Source organism: Empidonax traillii, unplaced genomic scaffold (genome assembly GCF_003031625.1).
Source record: "Empidonax traillii isolate 1590-97213 ecotype Southwest subspecies unplaced genomic scaffold, ASM303162v1 scaffold377:size560545, whole genome shotgun sequence".
Classification (NCBI taxonomy): Eukaryota; Metazoa; Chordata; class Aves; order Passeriformes; family Tyrannidae; genus Empidonax; species Empidonax traillii.
This window is the reverse complement of record NW_020955570.1, coordinates 47179-64089: the sequence shown is the minus strand read 5'-3', so window position 1 is coordinate 64089 and position 16911 is coordinate 47179. Positions and strand designations below refer to the sequence as shown.

At 40.0% G+C, this 16911-nt stretch overlaps 2 protein-coding genes across 3 annotated transcripts in view; both read right to left on the bottom strand.

The window, feature by feature from the left end:
* Positions 1-5699, bottom strand: part of MFSD4B (major facilitator superfamily domain containing 4B) — a 7900-nt gene extending 2201 nt beyond the window's left edge. The window contains exons 1-3 of the mRNA XM_027893054.1: positions 5487-5699; positions 5211-5379; positions 2256-2372 (exon numbers count right to left, since the gene is read on the bottom strand). Of these exons, the coding sequence (XP_027748855.1) occupies positions 2256-2372; positions 5211-5379; positions 5487-5660 (460 nt within the window). The 5' untranslated portion in view covers positions 5661-5699. The remainder of the gene's footprint in view (positions 1-2255; positions 2373-5210; positions 5380-5486) is intronic.
* A 1825-nt stretch (positions 5700-7524) lies between these two features.
* SLC16A10 (solute carrier family 16 member 10) overlaps positions 7525-16911 on the bottom strand; it is a 27393-nt gene continuing 18006 nt past the window's right edge. The window contains exons 3-6 of one of the 2 annotated variants that reach the window (XM_027893038.1): positions 15715-15858; positions 13998-14226; positions 12710-12870; positions 7525-9737 (exon numbers count right to left, since the gene is read on the bottom strand). In XM_027893038.1, the coding sequence (XP_027748839.1) occupies positions 9681-9737; positions 12710-12870; positions 13998-14226; positions 15715-15858 (591 nt within the window). In that variant the 3' untranslated portion in view covers positions 7525-9680. Of the gene's footprint in view, positions 9738-10255; positions 10715-10756; positions 12871-13997; positions 14227-15714; positions 15859-16911 lie in introns of those variants that run through there. The other variant, XM_027893037.1, reaches the window with a different exon arrangement.

Sequence of the window (16911 nt, the reverse complement as noted above, 5' to 3'; positions counted from 1 at the left end):
CAAAATTAAGAGCCATGCAGCAACAGTGAACAGCCACAATTGTGCCAGGGGAGGTTTAGATTGGATATTAGGAAAAATTTCTTCATAGAAAGGGCTGTCAAGCCTTGGAACAGGCTGCCCAGGGAAGTGGTTGGGTCACCATCCCTGGAGGTACTTAAAAAACAGGTAGATGTGGCATTAGGGACATGGCTTAGTGGTAGACTCAGCAGTGCTGGCTTAACAGTTGGACTTGATGACCTTAAAGGTCTTTTTCAATCTAAACGACTGATTCTATGGTTCTAATTACCCTACTTGACAATAAGCAGCATTTTCCAGCCTTTTTTAAATGAACAAATTTAACTGCTGCTCTTTAAGTATTTATTTAAGTATTAAAAGCAACAATGCACAACACTAAGAATCAGAGGCCCCATTAAACAACATCCCAGGAAACAACATCCATCACTTGCTTCTGATGGGCTGGGACTACCTCAACTTCGTTAAAAGGACTTTCCAGAAGCAGAAAGGTTTACATCAATACCGCTGCAAAGATCAAACTACAATACCCTCAGATCAGCAATAATGCTAGAAAACAAGGTCCGAGAGAGATGTTTTCAAGCGATCCCTCAGACAAACGCAGGAAAACAAGAGCAGTAATCAAATTCCTGTGCTGCAGTACAGCAGCCCTCAGAATGAAAACTGTTCCAAATTAACTCAGTTACGCTTTACTGCCTTGCTCTTACTTTCTTCTGCTATTCCTGATCAAGCTGGGAAGTCTCTCTGCCTCTCAGATCTGACTTCCAAGGAGTAGATCCACCGCCTGAAGGATTTTTACCGTTATCCAACAAGATTTTCCCATTTGAAGAATTTCTAAACCAAGTGCTGTGTATAATGATCCTACCAGAGACAGCAAATGCACCTCGGCACTTGGGTTATTTACCAATAATTTTGTGTGGTCTGTGCCACACAAACCCATCTTTTCACTACTGGATCCCTGTATCGTGCTCTTTTACATCTTACCAGGGCTCCCTCAAACCCCATAGAATTATGGCAGATGGTTCACATGTGCAGCCATCACTCTGTGTGGCCAACCAGGCGAGCCACAACAACCAGGTCCTGGCTGGGATGATTCCAGAGTTGTTTGGACAGCTTGGTTAATACATGAGCCAGCTCTTTATCCCTCAGAAATAAAGCCTTCCCCAAAGCTGGTCAACCGGATCCCAAAGTACCTTCCTGGCTAGTAAGTATCCCCAGGCTCCTTTAGTCAGCACGCTGCTGGGACATCACTGGAGAGGTCCCGGGTCAGCCGCCACCTGTTGCAGCTGCACTACCACGTTCTGCAGCAATGCCAGAACACTCCACTGCTGATGTATTTGTAGGCATTTCCTAACCTCCACCTGCAAATATGACTGACAAAAACTGCCTGCTAAAGCTGGCCATCCCTAACTCACCCTTTCTAAGCTGTGTCCATTGAATTTATGAACTTACTTCTGAGGGAGTTTATTTTTTGTACCTCCAGTATGACTGACCTTTCTAACCACACCTGTAGACATTTGCTCTGCAACTTCACTTGTACATCTTAGAATCGCAGAATCATTTAGGCTGGAAAAGATCTCTGAGATCATCTCCCTCCAATAAGGAGCCTACTAAAAAACTGGTTTTGAACAGTTTTCCAGCAAAAGTGTCATTGATTTTTAGTTTTCTTTCCAGGTCATTTGCAGTACACAAATGCCACAGACTTACAATTTGGGGGACAGAGTAAATTTGTATTCCCCGTCACCTAAGCAAGGCCAGTCAAGGGTGGAAAATATTCCTTGATTCAGGGAGATAGGTGCCACGGTGCTGTGAGCTGTGCCTACTCTGAATTCCCAACTTCTGCCTAGCCAGCTTTAGGTGGGAAACACTCCAACACAGCAACTGTGATAATCTCTCTCTCAAACACAAGGGCTTGCTCCTGATTAACTCAGCTCCAGCTAATGTTAATGAACCGTATCCTGACCAGCTCCTGTAATTTAAAGAAAACACTGCTTAAAGAGCACTTCCTTTACACCTGTAATGTTCCACTGTAATCCACACTGGTCAGTCCACTCCCCAAGCCCCTTAAAGGAAGGCCTGTCACAGACACACAAACAGTGGAAGCCTCAGGACCAGATGAATCCAAGAATCCCTGCCAGGTAAAAAAAAGCTCCCCTCTTTTAATTCAAGATGTGTCACAGATAAAAACAGCAACCATTTTGGTATGCCTGAAGTTTCCAATTATTTTGGTGAAGGAGCCTTACCTGTGTCCAGAACTCCCATGGAGCCTCCAATAACTGACATCAAGACAGTTAACAGCAGGGAGTCCTTACACCAGGGTATCCCACAAAGACCAACTGTTGTTGCAACCATGGATAATGCTGGAAAGGTTAAAAAACAAAACAAAACCCTCACATATCACAGTTTCCATTTCAACTACACAGAAGACCAAGAAATAAAAATGCATGCATAGTTATCAAAGTTACAGATAATCCTAAAAAGTGATGCAACCCAAATACCTCAGTCTGTGGTTAGCAGTAACAAATAGAAAGTTCAACAGATCATTTTTCATTTGGAAAAAAAAAAGAATTTTATCAGGATATAAACACTGAGTGACAAACCTGCTAAAGCAAAGGGAGTATAGCAGCTACTGGTAGGACACTAAGAAGCCTTCTGCAAACTTCTGATCTAGAAATGTTACTTCACCATGAAACCAGTATCAAGTTTGCCCTCTGAGAACTGCATAGCATTTAATTTGGCTACGTTTTAAAAGAACACAAATCACTAAACTCTTAAAATCCTTTAAAGTAATTGCACCTTGGCCACCAAGAGACCTCTGTATAATGCTGACTTTAATTTATATTCTGTTCCCACAGGAGGAATATATTCCAAGGGATTCCTGGAGTTTTAAAGAGACAGAGCTACAAAATTTCTCATCATAAATTTAGCAGCAATTCACTAATTGTGTTAGTTTTGCCATTACTGACTACACTTAGAACATGCCTTTCCAAAAAAATATTTGTTAGCAGTTAAAATTACTTTTATTACCATTTGGGAGGAAATTCAGCAGGCAAATTCTGTGCTTATAATTACCTTCATAATGAAATAATCTGCAATTAATATCTTGAATATATAGTATTATGTTTTTAGAAGGCTTATACCAGTTCAGATATCTCTCTCATTTTTCAAATCAATGTCTGATCATAGATGCAGCAGGATATTAAAAAGATCAATGGGGACTGATGTAATTAAGAACTTAGGTTAATTCCAAACAAAAACAACAACAGTGGAAAAAATAAATACCCAGAACGCTAAAGTCCTAGCAAGATACTTGGAATATATGCCTCCAAACATTTTTGAAAGCATGCATGTTGAGCTGCCAGAAGAAAATGCTAGAGATGGGGTGAATTAAGGACAGCTTCTCAGGTGCCCCACTCAGAGCTGTAAAGTAACTTCTCAGCAGGTGCTCAGTTGCCCACTTCAGCTTCACACCTGAAAACTGGCACTTAAAAGCATCCCTGACAAAGATAGATTATGTCTTCAATTTTTTCTCAGTACAGTAGCAGGGTTTCAGCAGTTGAAAGATAGGAGGTAAAACTACACCAGCCAAAATCTCTTACAGGCAGCCCTCAGATGACAAAAATTGAGAAGAGGGTCAGTTGCTCAAACTGTTGTCTTGCCATAGCACTACCAAATTGGAAAGGATTAGATCAGTCATTTTCCAAGCATTGTTGACAGAAAGCTATCCTGCATGATGCCTCAGAAAAAGAAGTAAATACTAAACTATTTCAAGTTAGCATGCACTTCTGCAGGTGTATTGAATCCATTATGGAAGATAAAGTCTTAAATGTGAGACACAGACAACTTTGACCTTGTCAGATGCACAGGGAGGAGGCCAAAGGAAATCCACTTTGCAGGCATTCTGGAGAAGACTCTTAAGCATTTTAGAACAAGAGCAAATAAGAAGTGATCCATGGAAATGGAGACAAGAGGGGAGAATGACATTATATGATATGACTGCTCCTTACAGGAGACAGGCACACGGGGATACAATAAGACTTTGTTCAAACACTTAGCAATGGAAAAAGGGATCTTCTCATATTCTCTGAATTGATCCTGTGGTTAGAGCATGGCCCTCAAGAAAAGCACAACTCTGTTTGAATTTCCCTGAATAAAGAAGAAAAGAGCGAGCCCTGGTATATGATTTGATCCCTAACTTACAGCATCAAGGCACACACTGACATTACTGGACTCGAAAGAAAAAAAGGCAGAGCTTCCACTATTTTAAGTGTACTCTGAGAATCTCCACTGGAATGTGACACTAAAACAACTCTAAAGGGAGCCCCTCATTTCTGGGTGCTGAGTGTGGCTCTTGGCACCCTGACGGCTGAGCAGCCCTGCTCTGCCAGGACAAGGCCAGTCCTGTGCTCCTATAGAAGCAAGTTTCCACGTGTCCAGAAAACTGTTAAGACCATCAGCTGTAGTTCCTACAGTTAAAATGTTTCCACCATCACAGACAGTATTTAATATTCTCCATTTTAAATAAGTTCCAATTTGGCTAAGGCCCTTCAGTAAAAATCTCCGGACTTTTGTCCACATGAAGATGATCATGTCTGATGAGTGTTAAGTAAGGGAACGGTTTTAGATAACTCTCCCCACAAAAGTGTGCCTCAGCGTGACTGCTGGAGGTTTCTGGGGTGTGCATGACAGCCAAAACACAGCTTCCCGTTCTGCCTGTGTGTTTCGTGGAGTGGCACTATAGAAGCCTGTATGTTCCAACGGGATCTGTGCCAGGCACATTACATAATACAAACTAGGAGAAGTCCGACATACTTTTCCAGTCCAAACAGATCTTGTCAGTTCAATTCCAGTTACCACTGCTGATGTACCCAGCGGGCTCAGCCTGTTGGCAGTGACGCTGTAATGCCTGAGCACAGGCAGTGTCAGGAACCCAGCAGGGCAGAATACGGCGACAGCGAGCAGCAGCATAACTGTCCGGGATTTACTGGGAGCTGCAGCACCAAGTGCCACGGGGATTTATGGGGAGCTGCAGCACCACGTGCCTCGGGCGCCCCTCCCCACGGCTCGGCACCGCTACGGAAAGGCCACACCTCTCCCCGTCGGGCTGCGCACGCTGAGGAGAGGTCCAAGTTGCCCTGAACTGTGTCGAAAAATGCCGATTTCCCCCGCGGCCTTGGGGCTGACGGGGCAGCACTCACCGAGCAGGAGACTGGCGTTCATGCAGTCGAAGAGCACCCCGCCGATCACCGACCCGCCCAGGTAGCCGAGGGACCGGCCCACGAAGATATAGTAGATGTCGCTGACGTTCTTGCCGACGTTGGCGGCCAGGTTGGGGAAGGTGGGACCCAGCACCGCGATGCTCATCCCCTGCAGGGCAGATGCGGGGTCACCTCGCCCGACCCTTCCCCCGGCCGGGCCGGGAAGGGGCCGCATGGCCCCCCGCTCTCCCCCTTCCCGGGAACGGACTCACTCACCAGCCCCAGGAACGCCGCGCACAGCGCCCCGGTGATGCACCAGCGGAGGGCGGCTCCGGCCCCGCCACAGCGCCCGCCGCCCGTCGGCCTCGCCGCCGCCGCCTCCTCTTCCTCCTCCGCTGGCTCCTCCGGGCCCACAAACCGGACGTACATCTCCCTCCCGGCATCGGCCATGGCTCCCTGCGCCGGCTCCGAGGGCCCCTCCGGGCCCGAGGAGGGCGGCTCCACCCCACGCACGGCGGCAGGAGGAGCTGCCGGAGCGCCCGACTCCGCAGGGCATGGGGATGGCTGCGCCTCTGCCGCCGCAGCTGCCTCCTCCTCGGAACGCTGATCTGCCTCCAGGACCGGCATTCCCAGGGCAGTTCACACTCTACTCTTCACCCTGCACTCATCAGCAGTCTTATGCCACACCGCTGGCATGCCAGGGAGGAGCTCATTAGTTAAATGAGCCTCTGTAAACCAGAGAACTCACTCGACCTTTCAGACAACCGAGCATAAAAGGTCGTTATCTCCTACTGTGACAGTCATATGTTGATAAACCTCCTCAAGACCCAGAGAGCTGCTGGGTCTCCTCAGGACAAGTATTAAAACATCCCTAGTGGTAAAAGTATCATAAAAGTATTATAAAACTATATAAATTCCCACCACTCGCCTGAAGCAGCTCACAGGCTGTGCAACGCGTTTTGTTTCATTCTCATTAGAGTGTTCTCTGTAAGAAAGGCTCTGATCTTCAGCATACTTGGTATGTTTAAGCCCCACAAACAACTCAAGGATAATTCCAAACTGGCTTGCTTTGTTTTGCAAGTTTTTCACAACAAATATATACTGGAATATAACAGTGCATGGAGAATGTAGCAACCAATTCCTGTTTCACCTGGCACTGGCAAGCATGTTGCAAGTACACTCCTGTTCCGGGTAGCCTGGGGGAATTTATGTATTAAAACATTTAGCTGCTACAAGTAACAGTGAGAGATAACATTTAAACCTGGATGGTTCATAGCCATGTCAATACTTTTGCAAGAGTGCAAAGTCTGAACTATTACCTATCTGCAGAACACTGCTGAGCTTCTGTTCATAAGTCAAGCAGCAGAGACAATTCCAGATTAAACAATTTCAAGTATAAAACATCAGTATTTATTTTCTGAAAGTCATATACAAGTCAAACTGCATTTCTAAGTTTTAGTGTTTTGCCTTTTTATAAAAACAGCTTCCCAGAAAAGATACAGCAGTCTTTGAAATGTATTCCCTAGACTTGTTGTTTTAAACACTTAAAAAGAAGCTTTGTACCTCAAAAAAAGTACAAATGGAAACAGCACCCAGGCTCTTATAAAGGTTTTGGGCATCTTTTTCAAATTTAAATTTGAACTACAAGCAGCTTAGAGAAAAGAGGATTATTTCCCCCGTAACATCAGATATGTTTATTAAAGAAAATTAAATATTTGGCCCTACTACAAAGAAAAGGTCAAAGAATTCCTGAGATTTACCTAAGTTGTCAATGAGGAAACACTCGATGCTTCATGCCGCCAAGGTAAATCAAAATGAAATAGGTAGCAGGCCTGTAAATGATCAAAGGTCCTACTGAATTACACTGGCAGTTCATGAAGCAAAAATGGAGAAAAAAAAAAATTAAAAACCAGAATTCTTTTAAAACATGATTCAAGCTTATTCTACCCATTTCTCTCCCTCCCTCAATTTTACTTCTGCCTTTTGTGAATATATCTCTTTATGTAAGTTTGATATTAAAACCCAGAATGGAAAGAGAACATAAATTTTTCAGAAAGAAGTAACTCAGTAGTTTAGGTTTATATATAATTAATCTTAAAATAGATTGTCTTTAAAATCAGAATTATATGGGTAGCACCATATATTAATTTAGGATCAAATGGGAATATTTCAGTCAGACCACAGTGGTAATAAAAGATGTAAAGTCTTTGAGACAGAAGTCTGCACACTAGATTCAATAATTATCATAATATAACATTACTTTTTTAAAATTACAAGTTTTACATGAGAATAAGACTAAAAATGATGAAAGTAGTAACAAATGGGGCACTTTAAAACTACCATCTTTATTCTGAATAATTTGAGGCTGATCACAGTTATTTTAGCACCATGAAAAACATTAGACATTCATTTCTTACTCAACAAAGCAGAACTTGAAAGAATGTAGTTTAGGCTAGCAAAACATATATCCTTTAATATCAAAAACAACATACAAAATATGATGTCTATAAAGATACTTAAACGTGTCAGTGTTATCAATATTAGCAAACATTTTGGTATAAAATCACTCTAATCTTAGCATATGCAGTTCCAAAACATTACAATTGTTGACACAATATATATAGACTAAGAGGCATACTGAACATATGCCAAAGTTTACGTGGCTAGAAACTCAGTGGCTGGCTGGAACTGTAATGGTGCTGTGCTTGTCAACAGTGAGACACACAGTGAAAATAATTACTCTTTCCTCAGCCATCTCTCACATTCCAGTGTTACACCTCCTCTAGTTAAATGCAGAATGTTTGTGTATGCCCCTGGTCAAAATACACTGTATTTATATATACATACACACACACTCTTAATAGCAGGGGTTAATTTCTGACAAAAGGTTTCAGATGCCAGCTTTTGTAACACTTCCAGCTCTCTGAAGGGGAATCCAGGCCCCAGACAAGGCATCACCTCTGCTCCCTGCTCAGAGGGCACAACTGGACCACACTGTGTGAGCTCCAGAGGCAGGGAGCTGCCCCATGCCAGCACAGGGAGAGCCCGGCTGTTTAAGCTAAACTATACAAATGATACTAAGGAGAGTAGCACTGATTCCCATCCTTACATACTCCGTTGGGGGCTGCAAGGAAGCATCTCCCGTCCCTTTGGCATGTACTACCTGATGTAAAGGACTGACCAGGGCATTTTTTCTTTACAATGGCAGTGTCCTATTTTTTTTTTTTTACACCACAAGCCTGTGATCAAAGCATTCACCTGGGATATGCAAGAGCTGCCTTCAGCGCTCCTGGGAGGTGATCCAATTTCACCCATCTCACTCCGCCAAAACTTGGCTGGTCTGCCAGGCTATGGCTACTCAAAGATTTAATGCAGGGAAGGCTGAAAAGTACTATCCATATCCAATATGGTGTGCATCAGTTTGGCAATCCAGTGTCTCTGAAGGGAAGGGGGGAATGTATATGCCCAGACATTGGACACGAAGAACCAAAGGAGAATAATGTCAGTTGTCTACCTCTGATACCAAATATACCCTGAGGAACGGCCACAGAATGCCTATAGCATCTCTGAGGTGAGGGGGCAATTTTCAGGAGCAATAAATGGTCACTGAAAATAAGTTTAGAAAAAATAATTAAAATGTTAATGCTGAACAGAAGAAGATCTGGATGAAAGAAATTCTGTGTTACAATTTGAAGTCTTGGTTTGAGACTTCTTTGGGTCTTCTATGGTAGCCAAAGCAAATCCAACAATACTTTATTAATTAATCATTGAATATTGTTGTGTAGCATAGATGTAAATAGTAACATGAAGGGTTTTCATTGTTTGACTCTTTGCTAAACAGCTATATTAAGATTTACAAGGATCTCATATGCACTGAAAAGATGTCAGCCAGACATGAAGCCAATCAAACCCTGCTCAAAATTAGTCCTGGTTTCAAGGTCTGGTGTATTAATTATAGCATTAAGTAGGATGGGAAATTTCACACCCCCATTTTAAGTGAACCTCTCTTGACCCAATTTCTCCTGAAGCTTACCCTGAGAACATTCAGTGGAAAAAAGATGATTACTTTGTTTACAGGATGAGAGAGCAATATCTATGGAAAGTACTCTTACAAACTGTTCTCAAGAGAGGGATACATCAGAATAATTTAATAGTCTTCTTGAATTAAGCTACTATTTTAATTTTAGAATCTACCCACCAACAAGATTAAATCTGGAATGAACTGGGTCATCAAAATGTAAGTTCATCAGGCTTCCCATGAACAGGTTTTCACACCTGAAAATAAATTGCTACAAAAATTTCTTTACATTTATTCAGTTAGAATAAAATTGAATATTCAAGTCCTTTTCTCTCCTACTTTTCAGATGTGCAACCATTTCAACAATGTTTTATCATTTTCATTAATGTAATAAGTAGCTATTTGTTTTGAGGTTTTGTGCTTTGGTTTGGGTTGGGATTTGTTTGGGTTTTTTAAAGGGAGACAGCTAACCTCATTTTTAAAACCTCAGGGCATACAGAATTCAGTAAGTTTTTTGTGTTTGTTTTTTTTTTTTTCATTTTTAACTATGTCTTATCTAGTTTTAGGACACAAACTCCCTATGCTTTTGTCAAAAAAAAAAAAAAAAAAAAAGAGCATTTTCTATCGGACAATATGGATACAAGCTCACAGAAAAGATGCTAACAGAATTCTTCTGCATTAATTTACTTTATCTTCTCTGAGAAACCTTTCCAATTTTAGAGTTTTGGCAAAACAAGCACTGGTATCAGAATATGTTCATTATTCCAACATCACCACACCAGCATAGCTTCCTCATCCTTAACTCTGCTTCCCTCTCATCTAATATCCCACTCACTAGCTGGATTTGACATAATAATCACTCCTAAACAGTTATTCACTCATTGTACCTCCTCCTGGAGTCATTTGTTTGTTGGTAGCTTTTGGTTTGCCTTTTTTTTTTTTTTTTTAAATAAATGCTGTCCTTCATATTTGTGAGCAATATAATGTTTTTCGTTACTCAAATATGACAGTTTGGATTTTTATTTTCAAAGGACACGCCAATAATTAATCCATATTATTGTTATACCATTTCTGTGTCATTTCTAAAACAACAACAATTACTTTATATACTCTGCTAGATAATTTATAGAGATACAGAGCAGCAATTCGGGACAATGTCACAATTACATCAAGATATCTGGTCACAATCATTTCAAATTGCACCAGTGATAAAGAGCAGCCTTGTTTTTGGTTTAAAACTCAACACTAAAACACATGAAATGCAAGATCTGTGATGAACATTAATTTTTCATAACAAAGCAATAGGAAACAAGAGGCTTTTACCACACTTACTCAACACCACCTTTTGCCTTGGCCAGCTGGAAAATAATACTGAATAACATGTTCTACAGAAATACTCCAGACAAGAGCAACATCAACTGCTAACATCACTTTTGTAATGAAGGCAGCATTTCATAGTAATTTTAATTAACAATACTATGCATCTCTTAATGAAAATTTTAGAAGTACTTATGATGTGCCAAAGCACAAGTCCCAGTGAACCTGAAGGGACCTCTGTTTTCCAAATTGGTTTAGGGTTTTTTTTTCCCCCCACCTTCAAGTCCCTCCCTATACCTCTATTATTAAAAGATTCAGTTATTCAGAGCTCACTCATATAAAGTAGGGATTGAAAGTCTGCAATAGAAAAAGGGTCTGAGGTTTGGTCTACAATAGTTAGCATGCCCTGTATAGTACATTTAGAGAACTTCTTTCAGTTGCTAGATGTAAACATTCAATGCAATAGTATTGCTGTTTTGTATCACAAACGTAGGTGGGTTTTCTGAGCAATTTACTACAACACTGGAGAAAGAAAAATAATGAAACCAGAAAAGACAATAAAGGCTATAGTTTAAAAAGAACAGTATGCCTCCATGGTTTGTGTAAAGAACAAGTACTGTTACTAATTAAGAAAATGCACTTAAATACACACTTTGTCCAGATCACATTTAGTTTACTCTTCACTATGACAGTTCTAAACAAGAAAAGAAAAATTATTGGTCTCAAATGGACCTGAAAAAAAGAATTATTCTATTTCAGTGATTGCTGATCCACATCCACAAATGAGCACTGTGCTTAGAAGTATTTTATGATAAACTGAAAAGCAGTGTTTTCATCTCAAAGTAGTATGCTTTTAAATACTTTTCAGAAAAAGAGGTTTTCAAAATACCTGCTTGACAAACAGTGTATAATACTTAAGAATACATAAGCAATGGAGCCATATGTTTAGGATGTTAAGCAAGAAATAGGGCATACAAGGACATTTCTTTATACTTGAATAAAATATGGAGCTATATCCTACAGGTAATTGAACACAGCTATATAGACCTGTAATCAACCTGCATGTTCACTTAGTGCAAAAATCCTTAATTGATGAACTTCGTTTTAATAGCTCATGTATATTTCCACGTTAAAAACAACTTGGTATTGCACTTAGAATGTATCTTTTAAAGCTGTCTGGTTTTAAAGAATTAAAAAAAAAAAAAACAAACTAACAAGTATAACAGAATAATTTGAAATTTAGTCTAATTCACAATACTGCTCCAAAGAATTAATCAATACAGTTTCAAAACTATCCGCTACTCCGAGGTTTGGCTGAAAAAAAAATTACACACATGCATCTTAATAGTATTGCCTTCACTAAATAAAAAAAGTCTATCATTCAGCAGCTTTACTTCTGAACGTGTTCGCACTCAGAGCTTGGTTTGCACATATTCAAAACCTGAGCCCAAGAATTTAATCCTGAGCATTCTTTGTTTGGGCTACCATGAAAGGTGAATGCAAACACACGTGAGTGTTTTGGCAAACTAAACAGGCTGGGGTATTTAGAGAAAATAAAACAGATGTTTAATAATTTAGTTTTCTAATGAAAAATCATTTCATCAAGAGTTTAGGGAATCAAAAATATGCATATTCATGTTCATGATATAGAATTATAAAAGACTGTAAACAGCATGAGAAACTTCAAAAAACAAATCAGTCATAAGATACATTATCCAGTATAAACACCCATGGGTGTGCCTGCATTGGATAGGCCATAAATGTGATTGAAGAATCCTGGATCAGTGAACCAAAAACAGCTTTCACATTTCCAGAAATCGGTTCTGATGGATTAGAAAAATATTCTCTTCACACACAGAATCACTACACACATACACACTAAAGCTACAAAACTTCAAATACCTTGAAATGTGGCTTGAGATCAAATTCAACGACTCATCAAAAAAGTTCAATGGTATAAAAGATTCTTAAAACAGTTCTGCAATTTGAGCAATAGTTCAAGACTTCTTCAGTGTAGTATAATATCTTCAGCCAAAAAGTAGAAATCAAACTTCAGTAGAGGTCAGGATGGTAGAGGGAAAAGAAAGCATCAAATGCCAGATTCCAGTTCTCTGACTGGCTTTTCTGTTGTGTTTGACACCAAAGTGCTTTCGTTTTCCAGCATTTTCTCAGTAGTTTCTCCATCAACAGGTTTTGCTCTTTCTTTTAACTTCTGCCGTTCATGGACCCAGGGGATGCAACATAAAATGGCTCCGCCAATAAGTGGAGGGACTCCAGCCAGGTAAAATGCTACATCATAGGTGCCCAGCTTATCTCGCAGCAAGCCTGGAAAGACAGGAAATAACCACTCATAAATAATGGGGCCTCAGGAATCTATTAAAAAAACGGGTCTTGGTTTCAGATGCAGAAACCTGAGACCTGACACAGCTGACAACCTGGTGGCCAAATATAAATATACATATCAGTAGAAAGGTATTCCAGAGTTGATTTTAAAGTAGTAATGAAGAGCTCAGTATATCACACCTCAACTGCTTAACTACCACCCATCCAAAACATGTATCATCTTTCCTATTTGAAAGTTGCTCATTTGAGCTTCTCCAGCACATATCTTACCATGACTTGGAGAAATTCTCCCTCTTTTAGTTCCAGTTGCCTCTGTTAAATGCACCCCTTCCTCTTATTCTCGATATATTGCATATATTGCATTCCTAGTAGCCTCTTATTAAAAAGTGTGTTTACCAATAATTCACTCTAATTGCTCTCTCCAAATTCCTCCCATTAGTCAAATTCTATTTAAGTATTAATAGCTATGACAGTATATCCAGATCAGGAAGTAACTAGTCTATGGTGTTCCAGCTTTAAAAATCTATGTAACTCCATATGTCCTTTGTAATGCTGTATAGTTCAGTTACAACTTACTAAGTACCTTTCAGTAGCACTCACCAGATCTCAGAGTAAATTAGCACTGAAAATCATCAGTGGTAAGGAACACAGCTTTAGCTATTTATACCTCCCAAAGAACTTCCACTATTCAGCTTCAAAACATTTACTTTGTCAAACAGTCTCCCATCAAAGAATGAATAAAGCTAATTTTGGAATCCAGTTAATTTGCAGATTGTAATCTGGAGTCCTACTCTAACACAAGCAACCTATAGGCTGTCACTTCAATAGCATCGAAGATGTCAGGTCCTAAATCCAACTGGAAACTTACCTTTCTTTTGGGGAATGTTTTACATCTGCATAACTTAATGAAAATGATCAAGCAAACTTTGAAGAGCGTGGTAAACTAATAATCCACACCCAGTTGTCAAATTCACCACATCTTCTCAAGCACATACCAAGAAAACTTACAATGTCAGTGCACTGCACACAATGTAGGAATGGAAAACATGGCCAAAAAGTCACGCAGACGTAGAAACGCATTTACAGCTACAGAGCACATCTATACTCACCTGCAATGGGTGGGCCAACTGTCATAGGGACTGACATGAGTCCCAGTAGAAACCCTATGGCCTGGGAGACATCCTGAGCCCCAACAAGCTCAAAGGCAATAGGAGCCATAATGCAAATGAAGCACCCATCAAATAGGCCCATGAAGAGACACACAGCTATGAGAGCTCCGAAGACATGGCACAGTGGAATCATCATAGACATCAAGCCAATGAAGAAGAATGAGGCCACCTAAACATGACCAAGGAAAAGATTTAAAAACACATTGCATCAAATTATTAGGGAACAGACAAACTTCCTCGCATTTGTAATTAATTAAATTGTCTGCCTGTATTTGCTTTAAAATAAATACAACCAGTCTCCGTGGATTACCACCATCAAAGGTTACATACCAAGATAAAACAAAGACATAACTCATGACAGGCAAAGAAATTGCACTACCCATTTCGCAAGCTTTGAAAATGCCTTTGTAATCAACTCTCCTGCAGTGACTCTATAAGGTCATTTCTCATGCACCAATGTTCTTGAGAAGTTGTTCCCAGCTCTTTCCACAAATGAAAGTCACAGAAATATCAAAAGTTTAATATAGCTGAAACACTGTAATTGGACTCCTCGCTATTGTAACTTAAGTAAAAATATCAATATTATGAATAATTACTTCAGGGTGCTTATATTCAACAAGTGAAACCATTACAATTTTTCCACAAAAAGAAAGTGTACTGCTGTGGTAATGCAGACTTTCAAAAGGTTTTCTAATATAATCTTAGACTATTTATTTGTCTTAGACTAAAGGAATAAAACTGTCCTTCAGCAAAATGAAGCAGAATTAAAAAGAAAATCAAAAAGATAACAGTTTTGCCTGTGGACCATCCATATGTCAGCATAGGAAGCCAATGTCCCAAACACATCGGGGAATTTAAGTTTATCTATGACAACAAATACTCCGGGAAAGTAATTCTTTCCTAAGAGTTTTTGTTTTCCATAATGCAGTGCAGACAATATCCACTAGATGTCTCCCCTGCTATTCGTTTTAAAAGAGCAAATGGAGAACACCTCGTCGTTGCCAATATGCAAGTGGACTAAAGCTTTTCCAAAATCCTACACTAACTCTACTGCTGCCTTAAAAAAAATATCGTTTATAAGTGTGGAGGGAAAGAAGTGTATATCCTCCTTCATCCCCAAACTTCAGCATTTCTGGAAGCTGTGACTCCTTCTGCAAAATCTCCTCAACTAAGCATCTCTTATGTTACCATGGCCATATCACTGCATGCTGTACTCAGAACATGCTTAACACCACATCAGCACCTGTCAAAGATCAAGAAAAGAGATCCAAAAATCCTTCATAGAGGAACATATGGGAAAAAATTAACCTTTCTGCAACCATTATGAAATCATGGGATAAAACAGAGAAAGCAGAATCTAGAGAACCCCCAGAGGTTCTCACTCACATGTTAATGATTAGTAATTTCTTCCATTCCTGGCTGAAAACAGCAAGCAGGAAATAGACATTTTCTTAGCATTAAAAATAAATATCAGATTCATAAACTTTATGCCAAAGGCTCCTGGCAATAAACACCATACATTGAGTTTCCCAGAGTTTTGAAGCTTCGCAAATTTGAATTTCCAATCAGTTAGTTTTGCTCACTTATTAGTAGTACCTGAAACCAAAGCCTTGAGAATAAGCAGTTCTGAAGGAATTTAGAAATAATAAAAACATACCTGTAAATAAATTTTTTTTGCACCAGGAATATAATCTGCAACTCTGCCAAAGATCAACCTGCCAACTCCTGAAGTAATGCCCAGACACAGTAGAAGCACTTCTTCTGGCACACTGTCACCAAATCTGTCTTTTACATGATTCATCTGTTTAAAAAGAAGGTTGAGAAAATAAATTTGCTTTAGAATTAAAATACAGACCTTGGAAAACTTGAATTAAAGAGAAGTTAATCTGTAAATCTCAGACTTACACATTCAGCTACAAATGGTCACCTACATTACTCTGCTTTTACAGATTTTTAGAATAACTTTTACAGTGGCTAAGCAGCATTTACTGCAATAGAAGAAAAACAGCCTGAAATGTTTTGTTGCTTTATCCACAATTAAGGAATTTAATTCAGGAGAACAAGAAGGTTCTGTCTAATACAAGAAAAAAAAAAGAAAAAAAAAAAAGAAAAAGAGACTTCCAACAGTTCTCCCCAACCACTCTTAATTTACTAGTCATACATATAAAGCAACATAGAATCCACAAGGGCTGACTGAAACTGGCTGCTTTCCTGGCCAGGGCACACTCTGAGGTGTGAAGATACTGAGTGATTTATTGGAATCACTGCAACACTGCTGTGTGCAGTAAGACAGAGACACAGGCTACCAAACTTGCAACACAGCTCAGGGCAGGAGCAAGAAGCAGAGAGCTGGAGACCAGACAACCCAAGTAAGAAACCAGACGATGCAAGTAGAAGAGGCTCTCTAGAATGCCTCATCCTGACATCCACAATCACCACTATGACATTCAGGGACAAGGAGGAAGAAGAGCAGGAACCACTTGCAATGCCAAATACAACAGCAAGCACTTCCTTGAGAGGCTACAGCTACAGCAGCGATGAACAGGGCAGCCTGGAAGAACGATTTATTTACCAGCCACTTCAACCAAAAGAACTAAGGCAACTGATCAGTGGTCCTGACACCAGTATTACAACTTTAAAGTCATGTTAAAAAAAAAAAAAAATTACCAGCCTGGCTTGACAGATTTAGATGTTTTTTATATTCCCTCTGGTTCCACAGTGGGCTATGTTTGTTTATGTGTTTGTGGTTTCTGAATCAACCCCAAAGACCAGAAATTACCCATAGGGAAGACTTTTTTGCACTATTACTTTTTGAAACACACTTGCCAAAAACAAATATGCCAAGGGGGGGGGG